This window comes from Drosophila guanche, unplaced genomic scaffold (genome assembly GCF_900245975.1).
Source record: "Drosophila guanche unplaced genomic scaffold, DGUA_6, whole genome shotgun sequence".
Lineage (NCBI taxonomy): Eukaryota > Metazoa > Arthropoda > Insecta > Diptera > Drosophilidae > Drosophila > Drosophila guanche.
In genome coordinates this window covers 9,792,714-9,811,805 of record NW_022995743.1, presented here as the reverse complement: position 1 = coordinate 9,811,805, position 19,092 = coordinate 9,792,714, and the positions used below count along the sequence as shown (strand labels likewise).

The following is a 19,092-nucleotide window of genomic DNA, read 5'->3' as shown; positions in this document are numbered from 1 at the left end:
CTTTCAACAATTTGTGGCATGGCTTTAAGTTCTGGGCTTAAGTGCGCATGTCCTGCCTTCTGCCTGGGTTTTTAAGTTATTCCTGCCTGTCTCTGTTAATTGCCCCCATTCTTGGCCCCCCCTGCTGCACCGTCACTGCCACCACCCCTCAGCCATTCAGCCGAATCAGGGCTCCCTCTCCGCAGATTGAATTAACTGATTTTGCTGCTATTGCTATTGCTGTTGCTGTTGCTGTTGCTGCTGCTCTTGCTGGTGCGTTGACATAACAAACAAAAGTTCACACTAAACAAAATAAATAAATAGAGTGCAAATTTCATTTGATTAAATGCCACAAAAGTGACGATGGCGACGATGTCGCTTAATTGAGTATCGTACAACAGCAACAGAAGCAAGATAACAACAGCAACGAAGGCTTAGATACCCTCATAGCTCTATTGTCAATAAAATTGTACAGGAAATGCACTTGGGATTGTTGGATTTTCTTCATAGCCAAACATAAATTTGCAACCGATCTCTTCTGTATAAAGCATACAGTGGGACACCTGAATTCTTTGAGCTACCAATATCATGTTCAGCGAGTCTTTTGGTTGTGTCACACAGACCTTAATGCATCAGACAGTCTCTGATATCGGAAATCCACTTGACGCTAAGACAATTTCAGGGCGTGACAGCCCATTCTCTCACTCTCTGTCTCTCTTTCTTCCTCCTGTCTCTCTCTTCTGTCCATGTCTTTGTCATTGCAATCGAACAGAATTCAATTAAGTTGATTGCAAATCGTTGCCGTCAAAATGAAAGATGCTCGTACAGCAACAAATGCCAGTGCAAAAACTAACCAAACTGAACCAGAAATGGTATGCTAAAGTAACTTCTGTAGGCGTGGATGAATTTCACAAATTAAAAGAAAATACATGAGTAAGAATATACAAAATTTGTATATGTAATAGTACAGAATATTGTAAACATTTGTCCATATGTATGCACAAACTGACATTCAATTTAAATTTAATTTTATTATTTATATTTAATTAATTTTAAATAGAATTAGATTCGACTTTTTTTTAAGTTAATTATATCTTGAATTTTTGTTCTCCTGTGGAGTGGCCTTTCTACCAAATTGTTCTTTGGCTGTCATTTTATGGTTTTCTCACTGTCATTCATCCATAATGATATTATGTACTATTTTTGCGCTACGATGCACTTCCAAAATCAAAGAAATTCAAATGATATTTAATATGGTCGGTGCTTATAAATTATTGTTGTGAAAAAATGTACATTTTTTCCGTCACTGTCAATGATTTATTTAGCACTTTTCAGTTGTGTTGCACTTTATATAAAAATATACTATTCATTAATTTACAATTTACAAAACATATGCGACGTTTTTAGTGCCGCTTGACAACAAAGTGACCACAGGAATGTTTTCAGTTTTCAGTTTTCAGTTGCAATTTGAAGCTGCAGCTGCAGCTGCAACAATCTGCGTATGGGTAATGTGGCAGCAGATTTATGACAAAGTTCTGTTGGTGACGACTCCAGGATCAAACAAATGGAAACAAATGAACCAAAGCTCTGAATCTTAAAATCGTTTTAATGGACTGAAATGAATTCCAATAGTTCGCATACAACCCGCACTTTTTAATCTCCCTCTGCAGTTTTCTCAAAAAATGGTTCACATGTTTAGTTCGTTTCACAGCTTCTTTCTTCGCACACAACAATTTGCTCAAACTTTTTGGTAATTGTACTTCTAATTGCTTGATTACAGCTTTAATTGCTTGTTCTAAAAACACCCGCTGTTAATTTTCAGCTGTTATTTAACAGTCCTCAGAAAGAGAAAGAGATGAAGAGAGCACAAGTCACTTAGTCAGTCAGTTATTCAGAGAGTTTGTTTTTTTGTTGCATGTATTTGCAATTCTTTTCCTTCTGTTGTTTTGATTTTCTTTCTCTGCCCCTTTTTGCTCCCACTCTCTCTGGAGTTGCTTCTGTCTGGTATCATAGCACCGCATAAAATATATTGAGGCTAGGGTCGGTTCAGCTCTTACTCGTTCGTTTTTTCCAACCATTTTTGCGAACATTGAATTACACTGGGAACAGGTTTTCTCGCACCACCCTACCTTCAGCGTATTATACCTTGTGACCCAACGGTGGGAGCTCTCTGTCTCTCTCAGTGACGAGAGCGAGAACCTTTGTAAATTTTAATGGCAAATCTGCTGCCATTTGCGGCACATTTCGCGTACAATTTTCATTTTTGTTGTGCCCACATTTTTATTTTCATGGCTTGCCCTAGGTTGTTGGTAGAGGGGATGTTTTGTGTGGTGCTGGGAGGTGGGGCTTCTATACGATGTATTTCAAGAGGGGGAGGAGGCACACTTTACATTTGTTTTGTTTATTTTGGCGTGAGAGAGCTTAAAGAAAGACACACAAAAGCCTGAGAGAGAGAGAGCAAGAGAGAGAACGAGTGTGTGTGTGTGAGAAACATACGTACGGCAATAGAGTGGGTTGGTGAGCGAATGTGGAATGACTCTCTCCTTATTGTGGCTGCTGGTGTTGGTGGCATGGCATGCCATTTCCCGTTATCAGTGGCAGACTTTCTGCCAACCTGCTGTCGCTCGCCGTCGACGTCACTGCGCACGTCTCTCCGTGCTCAACAGTGACGACTGAAACAGTAATTGCACGAAAATTATAAAATCTCTGCGGAAATGTTTTATCTTTTGTAAATAACCGTTACTCGTAGAGTACAGTCAGAACAAATTTGAGATATCTTAAATATTTGTACCTGTTATTTTGTGGATATCAGACTCCCTTTTATTTTCTGCCTACTTTTGGAAGAATGCTGACCACTGTGCCTCTCAGCAGCGGCTAATTTTGGATTTTCTAAGCGAACAGCGTGAATTATTTTTAGCTTTGCTGTGCGTCGTCGTCTACTGCGACGTCAGAGCAGCGACTGCGGCAGCGGCGTCATTGGGAGAAGGCAGCGGCACCCAGCCACATGCAGATTTTTGCAATTGTTTGCCTTATTTGGCCGCTGACGCTGTTTTGTTGTTGCTGGCTGTATTTTTAGACCATTGAATTATCATTCGAACTGCGTTTACGCTGCAATTGTTGCTAATCAGCATTCCGTCTCACTCTATGTATCTCTCTCTATCTCGTTGCAGGTGAGTTCTGACATTATTTGGTCGTGTAAAAATGCATTTGGTACAGATGGAACCGTAAGTAAACATGACAATGAATTGACGGGGACTAAAGATAAGTTAGCGCCAAGAAAGCGCGTCACCAAAGGAGCAACTTATATCTATGGCAACCGTTTCTCATTGAATTCGCATCGTAATCAAAATATCAATAATTTCAAAAGCTCACATCTGACACTGTTGTTATAACGTAAACACACAAATGCAGTCCCTGCATACAGTTTCAGTCATTTGAATAGCTTACTAATTTCATTCTGGAGTATATTCAGGAGAAAGTAATCAAATAATAAATTAAGGTAGACCAAGGAAGGAAGGTAGGAAGGAACCCAATGAAATGACGTTATATAGCATCAAAATATAAGTAGAGGGCATTGCAGTATTCTTTTTTTTTTGATAGCTGTAAACTTCTGTTTGATTAAGAATTTCATATTATTTAGTATGTTATATCTATTATTTTGACCGCAGCTGTACATATGTATGTACATATGTATGTTTGCACATATGTATTTACATATGTATGCACAGGCACGGATTTAGAATTGTGTCACCGCGTAAGCAAATCCAATCCGAGCGGTGTGTGTTTGTGAGTGTGTGCTGATATAAAGAGCCATGCCGAGCCGGAGCCGACACTGTTGTCCCACTTGCACTCCCTGCTCTCTTTCCTTCAGTTGCTGTTCCGTTCGGTCAGTTGCATTCTACAGTACTCTACACTCTCCAATACTCCAATACTCTACTCTACACTCCACTACTCTACACTCCACTCCACTGTACTGCTTTCATACCCACTCCTCCTTAAATTTGCTTCTGCTTCTTCGTCGTCTCATTATTCCCATTTCATTTGCATTTGTCTGCCGGCTTCTCTCAGCTTTCTCGCTGGGGAAGTGTTTACATTTTGCGTTTAAATTATCGTTGTTTTTTCTATGGCTACTCTTTGATTTTGTATTCTCTGGTTCATGTTGCTATTGTTGCTGTATCTGCCACACTTATTTAAAGCTAATTTTAGCTTTACATTTAAATTCAATTTTCAAAATGGAATTGAGGGAAAAGCCTATTTAGGGCTGATAGGGATCTGTACTTTTCCATACATTTAATTTTAATCAGTGCTGTTTGTCATTTTTGTGCAAGAGGAGAAATGGGAAAGACTGAAAATTCATAAATGGAATTTTATCTGTTTAAATTTACATAAATATGTACATATGTTGAGCGGAATTTTATCTAGCGTCGAAACTGGTATAATCTCTTATTCAAATTTTTAGTACCTTAGGAAAAGGTCCTTCGAAGAAAAAAGCAGATTTGATATGTCTCACAGCCAAAAGTTCTATTGAAACGGTTAAAACCAGCCGCTGGCTGATCTCTTCTTTCTATCCGATAGAGTCTATCGGGTCTCACTCTCTTTTTCCCACTGCACTGCCTTCGAGCTTGTTGATGCACAATACAATTGAAGAGCTGTTTGGGGCCAACCATCACAATCACCACCAGCAAAAAAAAACAGAAATACTGAGCTAAGCCATGCGAAATCCCTTGAAGCGTTTCAATTTCATTTGTGTGTGTGTGCTCGTGTGTTGGTTTCGGTATGTTTGATTTGGCTTGTTCAAGGTGCATTTAGTAAGGTGAGTCATTTCAGAGTCCACTCTCTGGGTACTCTCGATACAAAACATACACATGGGATACCTGCAAAGAGTAGAGTGTGTTTCTCTCTCACCTTAGAGATAAGTACACCTTGGACTTGCTCACCTTCGGCTCAACGACAACGAAGCGAAGCGACAACGGGCTGAGGCTGAGACTTGTGGCTGTGGCTCGTGCTGTTACATTTGAATGAGCAACGTCGACGTCGGAGTTGGACTTGGAATCGGAGTTTGAGCTTCTGCTGCTGTTGTTCGAGTTGAGATGTACATATGTGCATACACACACGCATGCATACATACATAAGCATGTAGCTGCAGTCATTTATCACTCGCCTCTAACTCGCTCTCTCTTTTCCTCATTGCTCCTTCGCCTTGGCCCATAAATATCATATTAAAGATTTGCCTTAGAATCGCTCCTTACGCTGACGTCGACGCTGACGTTGCGCGTTTGCATTAGCGCCAAATGTTGTCTGTTTATCTCTAGCTCGCCGCTAGTTATTGCCGGTGCGGGAGGATGGGGATGGGTGGGTGGGTGCTTGTGTGGCCCCTGTTTTGGTGGTTGCAAAACTTTTGTGGCCACTGCCAGTTGATTGGATTGCCATGAGATGAACTGAGTGGGTATGAGTGTGTGGGGTATGATTTATAGGTCCCCTGTGCCGATAAGGGATATGCGATAGATACGAGTATACAATACGAGATACAATGTCATTAGCGGTACTCCTCCATCGTCATTGCTGTGTTTTCCTGCAGAGGCTATACCGAGGAAGAAGTTCACTCGGCATGGCAAAGCTGTTTTCCGGTAGTAGTACCGATAGTACCAATTAATCGGTAATTTAATAAAGTTAAGAGTGCTTAAAAGTCTTGACTTTAAATGACAATCGTGAGGATAAATATCAATAGTAGAGTAGATAATACATGTGTACATGGCAAGGTTGCCTAGCCACTGTACTAGTTAAACCAAAAAAAAAACAGCAACATTATGTAATTAAGAGAATTACAAATCAAAAATTGTTCAGTTACGACAAAACGAAATTTGTTTGTTTTTCTTTTATCGAAAATGCTAAGATCATCGGAGCAGATCTTCGCCTGCGGATTCGAGGTATTTGGCAAAGTGCAGGGTGTACACTTGCGCAAGCAAACGCGCGATCTGGCCACACTGAACAATGTCCGCGGCTGGGTGATGAACACTGACGAGGGCACGGTCAAGGGCCAGCTGGAGGGCACCCTGCCCAAGGTCAACGAGCTGAAGTTCTGGCTCCTCAACTTTGGCAGTCCGCGCTCCATCATCGAGCGAGCCGACTTTACGCCCACCAAGGAGATACCGGCCCATACATTTAACGGTTTTACTATACGCTACCACCAGTATCCACCAGAATTATTCGGCAGTTCGATCTCCAGCAAAGGATGAGAAGTAACTGGAGCAATAGTCTTACATGTTTAATGAATGTGGTAACTGTGTCTTTTGGGCCTTGAAATTGTGTGGAAAATATATATACTTTATTAGCTGTTGTAGTTTTGCCACTGCCACTGCCACATCGGGCATCATTTGTAAACCTCAAAAGTGGAAAACAGACTGCCAGCTGCTAATTAAGCATCACAAAGAAATGCTCAACGCAATTACATACGGGTATACGTCTATGTACATATATATGTATTTCTACATAGGATACATAGAAATGTATGCATGTACCAATGTATGAACATGTATACTAAATGATGACTAGTAAGTAGACTTGGATAGACAGACACCTGCAGCAGCCGCTGGCTCTCGGGCCTGGTCGGCCACATTTCCAGTTGAGCGACGACCCATACTGGCAATGAGTTTTTACGACACGGCCAAACAGCGTCGAAGCAACAGAACAACGGGCAACAACAGAGCAACAAAAAATATACGATATATATCGTGGATACACTAACCCGCCACAAAGATTAGTGTCGAACTTCCTTATAACTGAATCTATAAAACAAAATAGGCGGCAGGCGGCATCCTGATGTTCAAGATTTGGCTTAACATTAACCAACATCGACATTTTCAAGCCAAAAGTTGACTACTTTGAAGCCATGAACAAAAGCGTATATTTGTGCTAGGGGATGGTTGTTGTAGGAGCCAATGAAATTTGAACTCGTAAAATATTGGAAAATTTCCACATGCATTCCTATCAAGTGTATCAGAACTTCGGATTGGCTATTGGGGCCCCTGCTCTGCCCCTTGCCAGTGTTGTGAGTTTCTGTTTGCACACACCGCCGAATGCCCTCCATGGGTCGCTGATTACGCTGACGTTGGCGTTGGCGCTGGCTGTGGCGTCGCCATCGCGCATAATCACAACAAAATCAAATAAATGTACGCCACTGACAGAGGCGACAGCGCTGCAGCAGCAGCAGAAGCAGCAACAACAGCAGTGCCAACGCTTCGTAACTAACAGTGTGTGTGTGTGTGTGTGCGCGCATGTGTGTTGGGAACTTCTTTGCGTGTGTAACAGGAGCCCAGACTTTGGAAAAGAGAAAAGAGAGAGAGAGAAATAGCAACGAGAGCAAAGTAAACATATTCTCATCCGCAGTGTTGTTCCTATTTGTTGCTGTTCTTGTTGTTGTTGCTTCGGAAGTTTTATAGGTTAAGCTGCAAAGTGTGTGGCAGGATGAGTGCAGGCAGAGCAGAGCAGAGCTGTGACCAGAATGTAGGGTTGTTGGTGGTGGGCTCTAACTAGTTTCAGCCGGCCGGTGTCGTTGCCTTGTAACCCGAGTGAGAGAACAGCCAGCGCAACACAAAAAGAGAACGATGCCGGAGAGTATGAATGGATGGCGCTACTCTCTCTCTCTCTCCCATTCTCGTTCGACTCAATTTTGAGTGATTCCTTGCCCGTGGGCTGCTGTTAACGCCTTCTCCTCCATACAACTTTATCCTGCGTTCCAAGCTTCAGGCTCCCTTCTCCATTCCTCGCATTCCTTTGCGTACTCCGCCACGCGTCGATGCTGTCGCTGCCGACGCTGACGTCTCTGCCTGTTTCCGGTGTCACTTCCTTATTTAGTTGTTACATACATACATGTATGTATATACATATGTACATATGTATATCTACATACCTGGTACTCTCGTCTTCCACAAAGGGTATTTTGAGTTCGGTCGGCGTATAGTCTGGAGCTATATTCGATTCGATTTTAAAAGCTTTTATTTATTAATTTTCTAATTGATTTCCAGTCAGATCAGTTATAGTCCAGAGCATGAGGGCATGGGCTATGGGGAATACAATACATACATATGTTGCATAGGGTATCTCTTAGTCGGGTTATTTAGAATATTGTCTACTTACTTGTTTAATATTGTTGTTTGCGGAGAGAGTGGAGTGGTGTTAAAGGGTGGACGGGTTGGCCGGAGGAACGCTGTACACTTTTTGTAAGGGTTTCCATTTTGTGGCTGTGTGTGTGTGAGTATACGTGTGGCGGCAGGACGGGAGTCAAGTGTCCTTGTAGGCTCAACCTAATTTAACAGCTCTCAGAATGGAATTCAATTTGACTGAAAGCCGAAAAGGAGATGGAAAAAATGCTCGCATTATGAGCAATATTATTACTATTAGGATTATTATTAGCCTATTAGTGGCAATCAAATTGATGGCTCGAACTTTTGGGGGTTTCACTCAACTTTCATGTCGCCAACAATTATTACGCCGCCAAGAAAAATGGAAATTGAAAATGCCGTAAAACGGAGGAGGTGAAGGGGTGAAGATGGTGAAGGGGCCGGGACAGAGCCCCACCGTACAGGTTGGCATCCATCGCATGGGTCGCGGCATACATAAATGCAAACACTTTGTACAAATATTTGTGTCATTAAACAAATGACAAACGAATTGGTTTCAACATGAAAGCCGAAACGAGCGAGCGAGAGCACCGAGAGAGGCAGGCGACTGAGCTGACATGCAACATGGTTACAGCAGCAACAGCAGCAGCAGCAGCAGAGTCGGAGGCTTATCAACAGTCCGCTGTTAAGGCTAACATACACATGCTTCACAGTCACCCTCCCACACATACACACCCCCACACGCAAAAAATACACACAGGCCCACTCTGGCAGAGCACCCGTCAGCGTCGCTGCAACAATGCAAAACGCAAACTTTCTCGCTGCTGGCGTCTCTGACTCTGTCGCCGTTGCCGTCGCTGTCGCTGTCGCTGTTGCTCGTTGGGGTCGCTCGTTGTTCGAGCCGTTTGGGGCTTCGCTGACAGTGGCTCGTGCCAGTACTCAACCGACTGCCAAACGGCGCACGACACCCAAGCAGCAGCCCCAAGCAGCAGCAGCACTAGCAGCAGCAGCAGTGGCAAGTGGCTGTAGGAGCAGTAATAGCCGCAGCACCAGCTAAAGCAAAAGCAAAAGAAAAGCTGTCGGTTTTTTGTTGTGCGCGTGTAGTTTTCATTGCGGTTCGTTTCCTCAGCGATAAAAGGCAGCAGCAACAATGGCATCACCAGCAGCAGCAGCAGCAGCAGCAGCAGCAGCAACATAAAGTGGCATTAGGTGCAGGGCAAAATCCTAAAAAGTGTTAACAAAAACCAATTAAAACCGCAACAGCAACTAAATAATCTTTAAGCAATATAAACAGTAATATAAAATGGAAAACTTAACAAAACAATAAAAGATATTTTCTCCGACAAATACAATACTCCCTCCAGAAATGTGTTAAAATACAAAAACAGCTTTTAAAACTATTTATATTGAAATTAAAAATGGTTTTAATGAAATACATAAAGTGAAAAAAAAAGGATAATTTGTTATTTGTTTAGTGCATGAAACAAATTTATATAATACGCCATTAAATTAAATTCGAAAAATCTAAATAATCTCTTAACAAATTAAAAAAAAAAAAACAATAAAAACTTTGGGATAAACGTTGTCACTCCAATAGAAAACCAAAGCCAAGGAACAACAAAAATGATTGATTTTAAGCATGATCGTACATCTAATAATAATTATGATTAGTATGATTCTGAAAAGATTGTATTCCGGTGAAATATTTATCCAGAATATACATATACATATTTATATTGCTCTTAAAATAATGTGAGATAAGCTCAGTAATTCATGGGAATTCCGAGTTTTTTTGTGCAAAGATCTGTGCTGTGGTTGTTTCCCCATATAAATATTAATTCCGAAGAAGGGATGGCTTTTCGGTTTATTTATTTGACATTGGCTTCTTCATTTTTCCCTCCTTGTTCATGTGTGTGTGTGTGTGTGTGTGTGTGTGTATATTTGTGTGCAATTATGCATGGGAAATGCAAATTTATTAGGTGCAGACTGTATAAGATTCCCAGCCAGCACAAAGACGTAAAAACGGCAAGAATTAAGATACATAAATCAAATTTTCGAAATAAATCAACAGGAAATTTACAAAAAAGTGCCTGTCGTCTGTATGCCTATATCTACCGCTCTATTAACAGCTTTAATTACATTAAAGTACAAAAAATTGGGAAATGGGTTCCTACTTTGTACATAACATATTCGGTTTTCCTGCGGAATTTCGTTCTCCATAACATTGTGAATAAATTAAAATGTATATGTTCAGTGGCCTGCTAAAATATCAAAGTGAACGAACAGTTTTGTTTAATCCGAAAGTGTGCAGAGAAAATCATTTAAATTTCTGTTTGATTTCTATGCGAGTGTGTGTGTGTGAGTACACGTACACTCTATGAGTGGCTGCTGCTTTGGGGCTTTTGGGGCCAAGAAGTGAAGAGAAGGAGGAGGTGGCCACAGATCCCAGCGAGAAATTGGTCGTTTGCTATGCCCTCACCAAATGTGGGGCATGCTCACAGTGCCATGAAGTAGAGCACATTTGCAATTATACTTTATCCATGCATACTCGCTTATTCATTTGGATCCACATTCAGTCTGTATGTGCGTGTGTGTATTTGTATGAACAATTGGATTGACTAGCGGTTGAAAATTATGCAAATTTGTGGGCAAACAGTCGAAGGGAATGAGTCGTCTTTTCCATAAAATAAAATCTTGGGTGTAAGAAACACTTTTGAATTTCCAGAGGTGTAAATACTTTGTATGTGGTTATGTTATATTAGGATGTTCCACATTGTTTGTATGCCTAATACAAAGACTGATCTCCAGTTTCCATCTTTTTGGGTAACTGCCAGATATTACTAGGACTTACATTTTTCCTGCAGAGTAGTGCAGTGTCTAGCATCTTCGCCTCCAATGGGAATTGTTATACAGAATTCTCAGGCTCAAGAGCAACAATAGCAACAACAGAACAATTGGCTGGAAGCGAGCAACAAGCCGCAGACAGAAACTCAATTGGAAAATCTGGCTTAGCCCAAAGATTGACCAGCAGACAAGACAGAGTCTCGTTCTCTCTCTCTGTCTCTTTGTCTTCCTTTATTAGTTTAGCCGAATAATTCCTTGGAATGTCTTACCTTCCATTTAATACAACCTCCTGTTAGCCTTTTGGCAATGCGGAAATTGTTGCTGCGTTGCCTGGCACTCTGCCGCTCTCTACTCCGCCTTCAATGTGTTGGCTTACATTAATCTTACTTTTATTGCAATTGTTGCTGTTACTGTTGCTGCTGTTGTTTAATTAATTTTCGGGCAACATAATTTCACATTAAATGAGTTGAATAATGATTTATAATTTTCTTCCATATTTCTCCCACTCTTGTGGGCATTTTTGAGTTAATAAATTACACAGCAAATAAATAGGATGGAAAATGTAATGCGAGCTAACGAGGGAATGTTAGCGATGTGATGGGACGGCGTGGATGTAGGGAGTACAGCGCTAAGCTAAACAAGGCCAAAACACTACGCATACGCCATGTGGGGGCGGGGCAATATGTAGAGTGGTTTCACAGGAAAGGAACGGGTTTAGAAACAGCCAGGAATTAATTGATGATTGTCGAACAGAAACTGAAACGGCATCACGGATTGAAATGGGGGTGTCTGACACTTCAGTGCTCGTTTAAAGCTACCTTCCTCATTAATTTTTTTAATAAATGGATGAGTTGGATGATTTTAGAGGAAATCTACTGCTGTTATTGATTTCTGCAGACGCTCATCAGGCTTTTATCGATCTACCCTTATCAGGTTGCAAAAAGTTATCCAGCAGCTATCGATTAGAATCTGTTATCGAAATCAGTTCTCGATTCTTATTGCTTATTGTGTGTACGCAGATCTTCAGTGATATTTATTCACGGCTTGTACAGTACCTGGCCGCCCCTTTCTCAGCACCCACTGTAATGAACAGGCCATCATCACGTATCCGATTCGAAGGCTTTCCACGAATCATTTGATGTTTTTCTTTCGTTGTTGCTCTGTTGCTGGGTAGACGAAACGGAACGAGACGATTTCCGTTTTGGGTGGTGCTCTTTTTTTGTGGCGAGTGCTCGCCGTCGGTGGAGTGTGCGAGAGACTGTTGAGTGTTGGGACTCTCGCTTTGGCCACTAATTCGCATTAATCATACGACGCGTTGGACGCTCGCTTTTGTTTGTGCATTGGCATCGTGAAGAGGAAAAAAAAACAAAAAACAGAAACCAGAAACTGAAATGAAATGAACGGTGGAGCGTCGTCAATGTGGAAAGAAGCTTTTCCACATTTTATTTTTACACGCAAACAAATGCACTGACTGTCTGAGGGAAAGAGACAGATACAGAGAGAGAGAGATAGAGGGAGAGGGAGTGATGAGGAGCGGAGGAAGCAGCGGCGACGTCTTCTTGCTCACGCGCTTTGCCTTTTGTTGTTGCTTTATTTTTAATGTGTCAAGGTTCGCGGCATAATTTCTGTTGCTTTATTTCATTTGCGCTTAAAGCAAACAGAAAAAATACATATATATTATTAAAGAAAGAGGCAAACAGAGCGGGATAGAACGAGAGAGAGAGAGAGAGAGATGGGTACACCAACTGAGAGATAGAGAAACGAGCCATAAGCTGTGAAATATTTGACTTTCTCATTAACTTACCGAACCAAGTAGAACATGAAAAAAGTCACACGTGAAATTATTGGGAAGGAAGAAACAAAAGATTTACGTGGCAAACAATGTGATGTAAGACCAATTACTTGAAGAAGTGAAAAGAATTGGCTAACAATCGATATTCGTACTCGTATGCATCGATGACCATCGATGAAGCTGCCATTGCAATCAGTGAGATGCTCATCTCCTTTCCTTTCCTAAACGAAAGATTTCCACTTGTCTTGATTTCCGTCGCTCTGAGCAGGTTCATCTCTTCACAGCTCTAGAACTCCCACACGGCCCCCACTACCCTTTCGTTCCCACCTAGATTTCGGTCAGACATACACTAGACATGAGACAAGACCGACCCACCAACAAAGTTATCAGACCAGCCCCTAGCCACCCAACAGCACCACTAAAAAGGTACTGAAAAGAGAAGAGCTCGACGAAGGAGATGGGGACATCGATAAATGTAAATGTGCAGTGTGAAGCAGTAGGAGGGTCAGAGAAGGGAAATGGTGTTTGGGTGGGGGGAGGGTAAAGGGTACAGCTAAGTTATAGGTGAAAGAGATGGCACTAGATTGGTGGGTTGGTGGGGTGGGGGTAAAGCATTTTTATTACCGCAGTGGAGTCGTAAAAAACTAAATTACTTTTAAGTTTGTAAATTGTGCGAGCTGCTTGAACGAACATTCCGCTCTGAGATGTTACATCTCTTCCTCTCTCTCCTACCCCTCTGTGATTCTTTCTCTATCTCTGTCATATTGTGCCTTAACCACTGTGGTCAACGCAGGTTTGCATTCTTTGTGTCACGTTTCCATCGCTAGATGCCAGAACAGAGATACACAAAAAAAAGACACCTAGCAAGAAAGAGATGCGGCTACTAGATATTCGAGAGAGGAAGAGTGAGAGAGAGAGAGAGAGAGAGTGCATGATAGATGGGCGGGCGCTGAAGAGGCAGAGAAGCAAATTTATGAAACGTCATTTATTCATAATGAGCTTTGGCGAATGGGAAAACTGTTGGCGCGTGTATCGAAGGTAGGGTATCATGACAGTCTAGTGGGCATTGAGCTAACCGGACACGGTTTGAACTGCAGTCCGAGTGTTGCAAAGCGTCAGAAACTTATTAGAGTTGAATGCTGTGTGTGTGTGTGTGTGTGCGTTCATGAATGTGAATGCATAATGAATGGGACCCGCTTTTGTTATTCACTTGGAAGAGAACCCTGTTCGTTTAGCATTTGACATACTATTTGATGATATTTTTGGTGTATTTATTACACTCGTGCAATGATTTTGCATGACGTTTTTGCTCTCTGTACATCTGTGAGTGCATTCATGAACACATGTACAGTAGTGCACCCCGGCCCAGAAACGAGACTAGTGGATGCATTCGCTATTCAATGCATTTTGAAACTTTCTTTGCATTAGAGTCCTCAGCATGAGCTTCAGTTGCTGTTGCTTCTATTTCTTTTTCTTGTGGATTCTCCACCCCTCACTCACATTTGGATGTTGCTGCGTCTATTCGTGGTTATTTTGTATACATTTTGCATTAATTAGAAGCAGAATAACAGCAGAAAAAGCCGCGCGCGCTCCTCGTCACGCTCCGGTCGGGTGGGGGAAAGAAAATATACAACTGAAAAGAAAACCCATTCTGATTTAAATGTGATTGTTTTTTAGTGTTGCTTTCCCCAGGCTTTGGCCTCCTGCATCACCCAACCCTTATCTTGTTCCGCTCTCGGTGCATATGAAAGTGAAGGGTGGGGCAGAGTGTAGCGCTCTCCTTGAGTACAATCAAGTGCAGTCTTCTCTGCCTTACCTTATGTTCGATTTACCCTGGATCTATCTGCTGGCAGCACGCTGGCAGAACGCAGGCAACAAGCGAACGGCGCACAAATAAAACAGAAAACAGAACAGAAGCAACAACAAAATGTGTCGGCGCCTGCTTCAGCGGGAAGACACAGATGCACATGTACACCCATACATCCATTCACAATGCACACACAGTTGCGTGTGCTCTTGTTCTCTTTTGCTCTCAGAGAGCTTTGCTGTCGGGAGCCAGAGTTACGCTACGGCAACCGACCGACCGACCGCCTCTGCTACGCCACTGATTAGAAGTGTCTTTGGCTTTTATGTTATTGCTGTTGCTGCTGCTCTCTCTCTCATTCGCCAGGCCTCTCTGTTATGTTTATACCCTGCACCCTCTACTCACAAGAAAAGGTTGCATCGAATAATCTATGAAGATGGAAATATAATTTCGTTTGCATATTTTTTGTAAGATATTTTCAGTGGTAGTTTTCCTCGTTTATGTTTCTGTAATAAAACAAATGTAATTACGTTTTCAAGGTGCATGATGGGTATCACTTAGTCGGTATAGTGGACTTGGGTGGATTAAGTTATTGGCGCGGGCTCTGCACTTGCGATTTTCAACAAAATGTCGCTGTTGCTGTCGCTGTCGCTTTTGTTGTAGACTTTCAATAATTTGTGCACGTCTCTGGGAGTGAATTTCTTTTGATTACTTTTGCCAAGTCAGCGGTGCTTCTGCCACTGCTGTTGTTGCTGTTGTTGTTGCTGTTACTGCTATTGTTGTTGCGCTTTTGTCCAGAGTGTTAATCGAATTGTGGCTCTCGAAAGAACATACAAACATAAATACATACATACATATGTATGTACATATGTACGTTGATGCAAACGGGCGTATATGAATAATTTCTTTATTGTGTGTGTGTGTGTGCTGCAGCTGAGAAAATCAAATTACACTCAAAAGAATAAAAAACAAAACTCTGTAAAAAAAACAAACCAAAAACGAACAAAAGAGAACAAAAAAAATCAAAATAAAACAAAAGCCAAATGCGCCTACGAAGCAAACGCAACAAAATGCAAAGCAGTCGACATTGCTATCCAACACTGTCGACGCCCTTGCTCAACACTAACACTGTACGACATTGCTCACACTGTCGTCAGGCTAAAGCCTAAAATCTCTCCACGAAACAATCGGATCGAATCTTTTGAATACGCGTCCTAAAACTCAAACTCCAATCTGAATCTACAACGAAGTGTGTCCAAATACCGCCTCTGAACTGAACTTTGCCTAAACCCAACGAAAAAACTATAAACGAACTATCTATGAATATTTGGGTAAGAGTTGTGTCATTGAATTCATTTAAACAATATAAACCTACCATTAGTTTAAGGGTGAAACTTGGGATATATTCCAGAAGCTCAAAACTGACTTTAAATTAGAGTTTATTTATTGATTATTTAATTTGTAACGATCATCAACGACTATCAACCAACTAATCAATTTTCTATTTCTTTCTTTTTGCCCATTCGTTTCATTTATAGCAACAAAAATTCCTTAAACGACCAGCGGAGGATGTTGATAATGGCGCCGAGAACTTTGAGCCGCCGCATAAGTTGCCCAACAACAACAACAACAATAGCAACAGCAACAACAACAACGGCTCGAATGCCAACAACAATGGGAACAACAACGGCAACAGCGGCAGCAACAACACCGGCAACAGTGGCAACAGCAACAACAACAACGGCTCTGAAAATCTAACAAAATTCTCAGTGGAAATCGTCCAGCAGCTGGAGTTCACGACCTCTGCGGCCAATTCGCAGCCGCAGCAGATCAGCACGAATGTCACAGTGAAGGCCTTGACCAACACCTCGGTGAAAAGCGAACCCGGAGTGGGCGGTGGCGGCGGTGGTGGTGGAAACGGAGGCGGCGGCAACAGCGGCGGTGGTGGCAACAACAACGGAAGCGATCAGCAGCAGCAGCAACAACATCATCCGCAGCAACATCAACACCAGCAACAACAGCAGCAGCAGCAACATCAACACCAGCACCAACAAGGCAGCGGACTGGGTGGCCTCGGCAATAATGGGCGTGGCGGGGGTCCTGGCGGAATGGCCCAGGGACCCGGCGGCGGTGGACTCGGTGGCCTTGGAGTTGGCGTCGGAATGGGCATGGGACCCAACATGATGTCCGCGCAACAGAAGTCGGCCCTTGGCAATTTGGCCAATTTAGTGGAGTGCAAGCGGGAACCCGACCACGACTTCCCCGACCTAGGCTCGTTGGACAAGGACGGGGGCAATGGGCAGTTTCCCGGCTTTCCCGATCTCCTGGGCGATGACAACTCGGAGAACAACGACACCTTTAAGGATCTCATCAACAATTTGCAGGACTTCAATCCCAGCTTCCTCGACGGCTTCGACGAGAAGCCGCTGCTGGACATCAAGACGGAGGACGGCATCAAGGTGGAGCCCCCGAATGCCCAGGACCTTATCAACAGCCTGAATGTGAAGTCCGAGGGCGGTCTGGGCCATGGCTTTGGTGGCTTCGGCGTCGGAATGGGCATGGATAATCAGGCCATGAAGATGCGCGGCGCTGGTGGTGGTGGCGGCGGCGGCTTCCCTAATGGCCCCAACGGTGGCGTGGTTGGTGCAGGAGGCGGACAAGCCTCTGGTGGCGGAAATCTTATGTCGGAGCATCCGCTGGCCGCCCAGACTCTCAAGCAAATGGCCGAGCAGCATCAGCACAAGAGCGCTATGGGCGGCATGGGCGGCTTTCCCCGTCCTCCGCATGGCATGCAACCGCAGCAGCAGCAGCAGCAGCAGGCACAGCAGCAACAGCAACAACAGCAGCAGCAGCAGCAGGCCCAGCAGCAGCAGCATGGCCAGATGATGGGTGGTCCTGGCCAGGGTCAGCCCGGACGCTACAACGACTATGGGGGCGGCTTCCCCAACGACTTTGGCCTGGGTCCCAATGCACCGCAGCAGCAGCCCCAGCAGCAGCATCTGCCGCCGCAGTTCCACCAGAAGGGTCCAGGGCCAGGGGCCGGTCCTGGTCCTGGCATGAATGTCCAACAAAACTTCCTAGACATCAAGCAGGAGCTCTTTTATTCCTCTCAAAACGATTTCGATCTCAAGCGTCTGCAGCAGCAGCAGGCCATGCAACAGCAGCAACAGCAACATCACCAGCAGCAGCAGCAGCAGCAACAGCAGCATCCCAACCAGAATGGCCCCAAAATGGGTGGCCTGCCAAACTTCAGCAAGCAGCAACAGCAGCAGCAACAGGTGCCACAACAACAGCAGCAGCAATTGCAGCAGCAACAGCAGTACTCGCCTTTCAGCAACCAAAATGCAAATGCGGCAGCCGCCGCCGCCGCCGCCGCTGCCAACTTCCTCAACTGTCCGCCTCGTGGCGGTCCCAATGGCAACCAGCAGCCCGGCAATCTGCCCCAGCAGCAACAGCAACAGCAGCAGCAGCAGCCGGGTGGCGGCCCACAGGGTGGTCCCCAGCAGCAACAGCAGCAGCGTGGCGGCAATGGAGGGCAGCAGAACAATCCCAATGCGGGTCCTGGTGGCAATGCGGCGCAGCAGCAGCAACCGACTACAACAACGCTGCAGATGAAGCAGACGCAGCAGCTGCACATCAGCCAGCAGGGTGGAGGAGCGCACGGCATTCAGGTGAGTCGAGATCTCAGACATCAAGTGTTTCTAGCATTACGTTTAAGCTAAAAGGGGTATCCCAGGGTAAATTGGCACTCTGACGGACTCTGCCGCAAGGCCCAGATTGCAGTCCATTCCCAGTCCCATGGCATCCCGTAATATAACGCCACTTAATACCATTGACACGTATGTAAATTTCCATGAATATTTGAATTATCAGCCTAACGAAGTCAACGGCTTTTCCACAAAGTCCCGAAACGAGACACTTACACACACTCACGAACAGCGAGAAAGAGAAAAGCTTGTGCCGGGGGTTGGTCCTTTGCTCTCTTTGAGTAAATCGCAGCGCACACTCACTCAACTCGTCCTCCCCCTTGCACTCGCTCTTGATGTGGAATTTTCACTCAGTTCAGTTTTCACTGTGGCTGGGGATCATAAATCATGTTGGGCAAACAAGCCTCTCCACGCAAACATTTCGACATCCTACCAACCTCCCTCCCTCCCACTCACTCGCTCTCTTTCATACTCAGTATGTTTTCTCTCTCACTCTGACTGGGCTCTCACGCTGCCATTGAACATTTAACCCTCCTTAGCCCCTTGCTCCAAGCACAACTTTATCTCTGTCCATTAATATTACCACACACATCTGTTCAAAAAATTGCCTGGCAGCTCTCGGCATTCGGCTTCGTTTCGTCCGTTCGGAAACGAGTGGCGTGTGCTGTGGCCCGTCTCGTTATTGTCAAATGCTCTCGCTTGTTCCTCCTCAATGTCCGTTATGTGCACCACTTTCATTACGTGAGCCACGGGCAGAGGAAAACAGAAGAATTAGAATGAATTGAATCGCTGTTGCTGCTTCTGCTTTTTCTCTGGAAATTCCTGAAGGTGGTCGAGCTAGGTTCT

The 19,092-nt window shown here is 43.9% G+C and overlaps 2 protein-coding genes across 2 annotated transcripts in view; both read left to right on the top strand.

Moving 5' to 3' along the window:
* Positions 1–19,092, top strand: part of LOC117587475 (neurogenic protein mastermind) — a 62,410-nt gene that overhangs the window by 27,278 nt on the left and 16,040 nt on the right. Inside the window, exon 4 of the mRNA XM_034278252.1 lies at positions 16,078–18,210. Within this exon, the coding sequence (XP_034134143.1) occupies positions 16,078–18,210 (2,133 nt within the window). The remainder of the gene's footprint in view (positions 1–16,077; positions 18,211–19,092) is intronic.
* Positions 5,818–6,310, top strand: LOC117587323 (acylphosphatase-2). Its single transcript, XM_034277993.1, has one exon. The coding sequence runs from the start codon at positions 5,865–5,867 to the stop codon at positions 6,213–6,215; it is 351 nt and encodes a 116-aa protein (XP_034133884.1). The 5' UTR covers positions 5,818–5,864; the 3' UTR covers positions 6,216–6,310.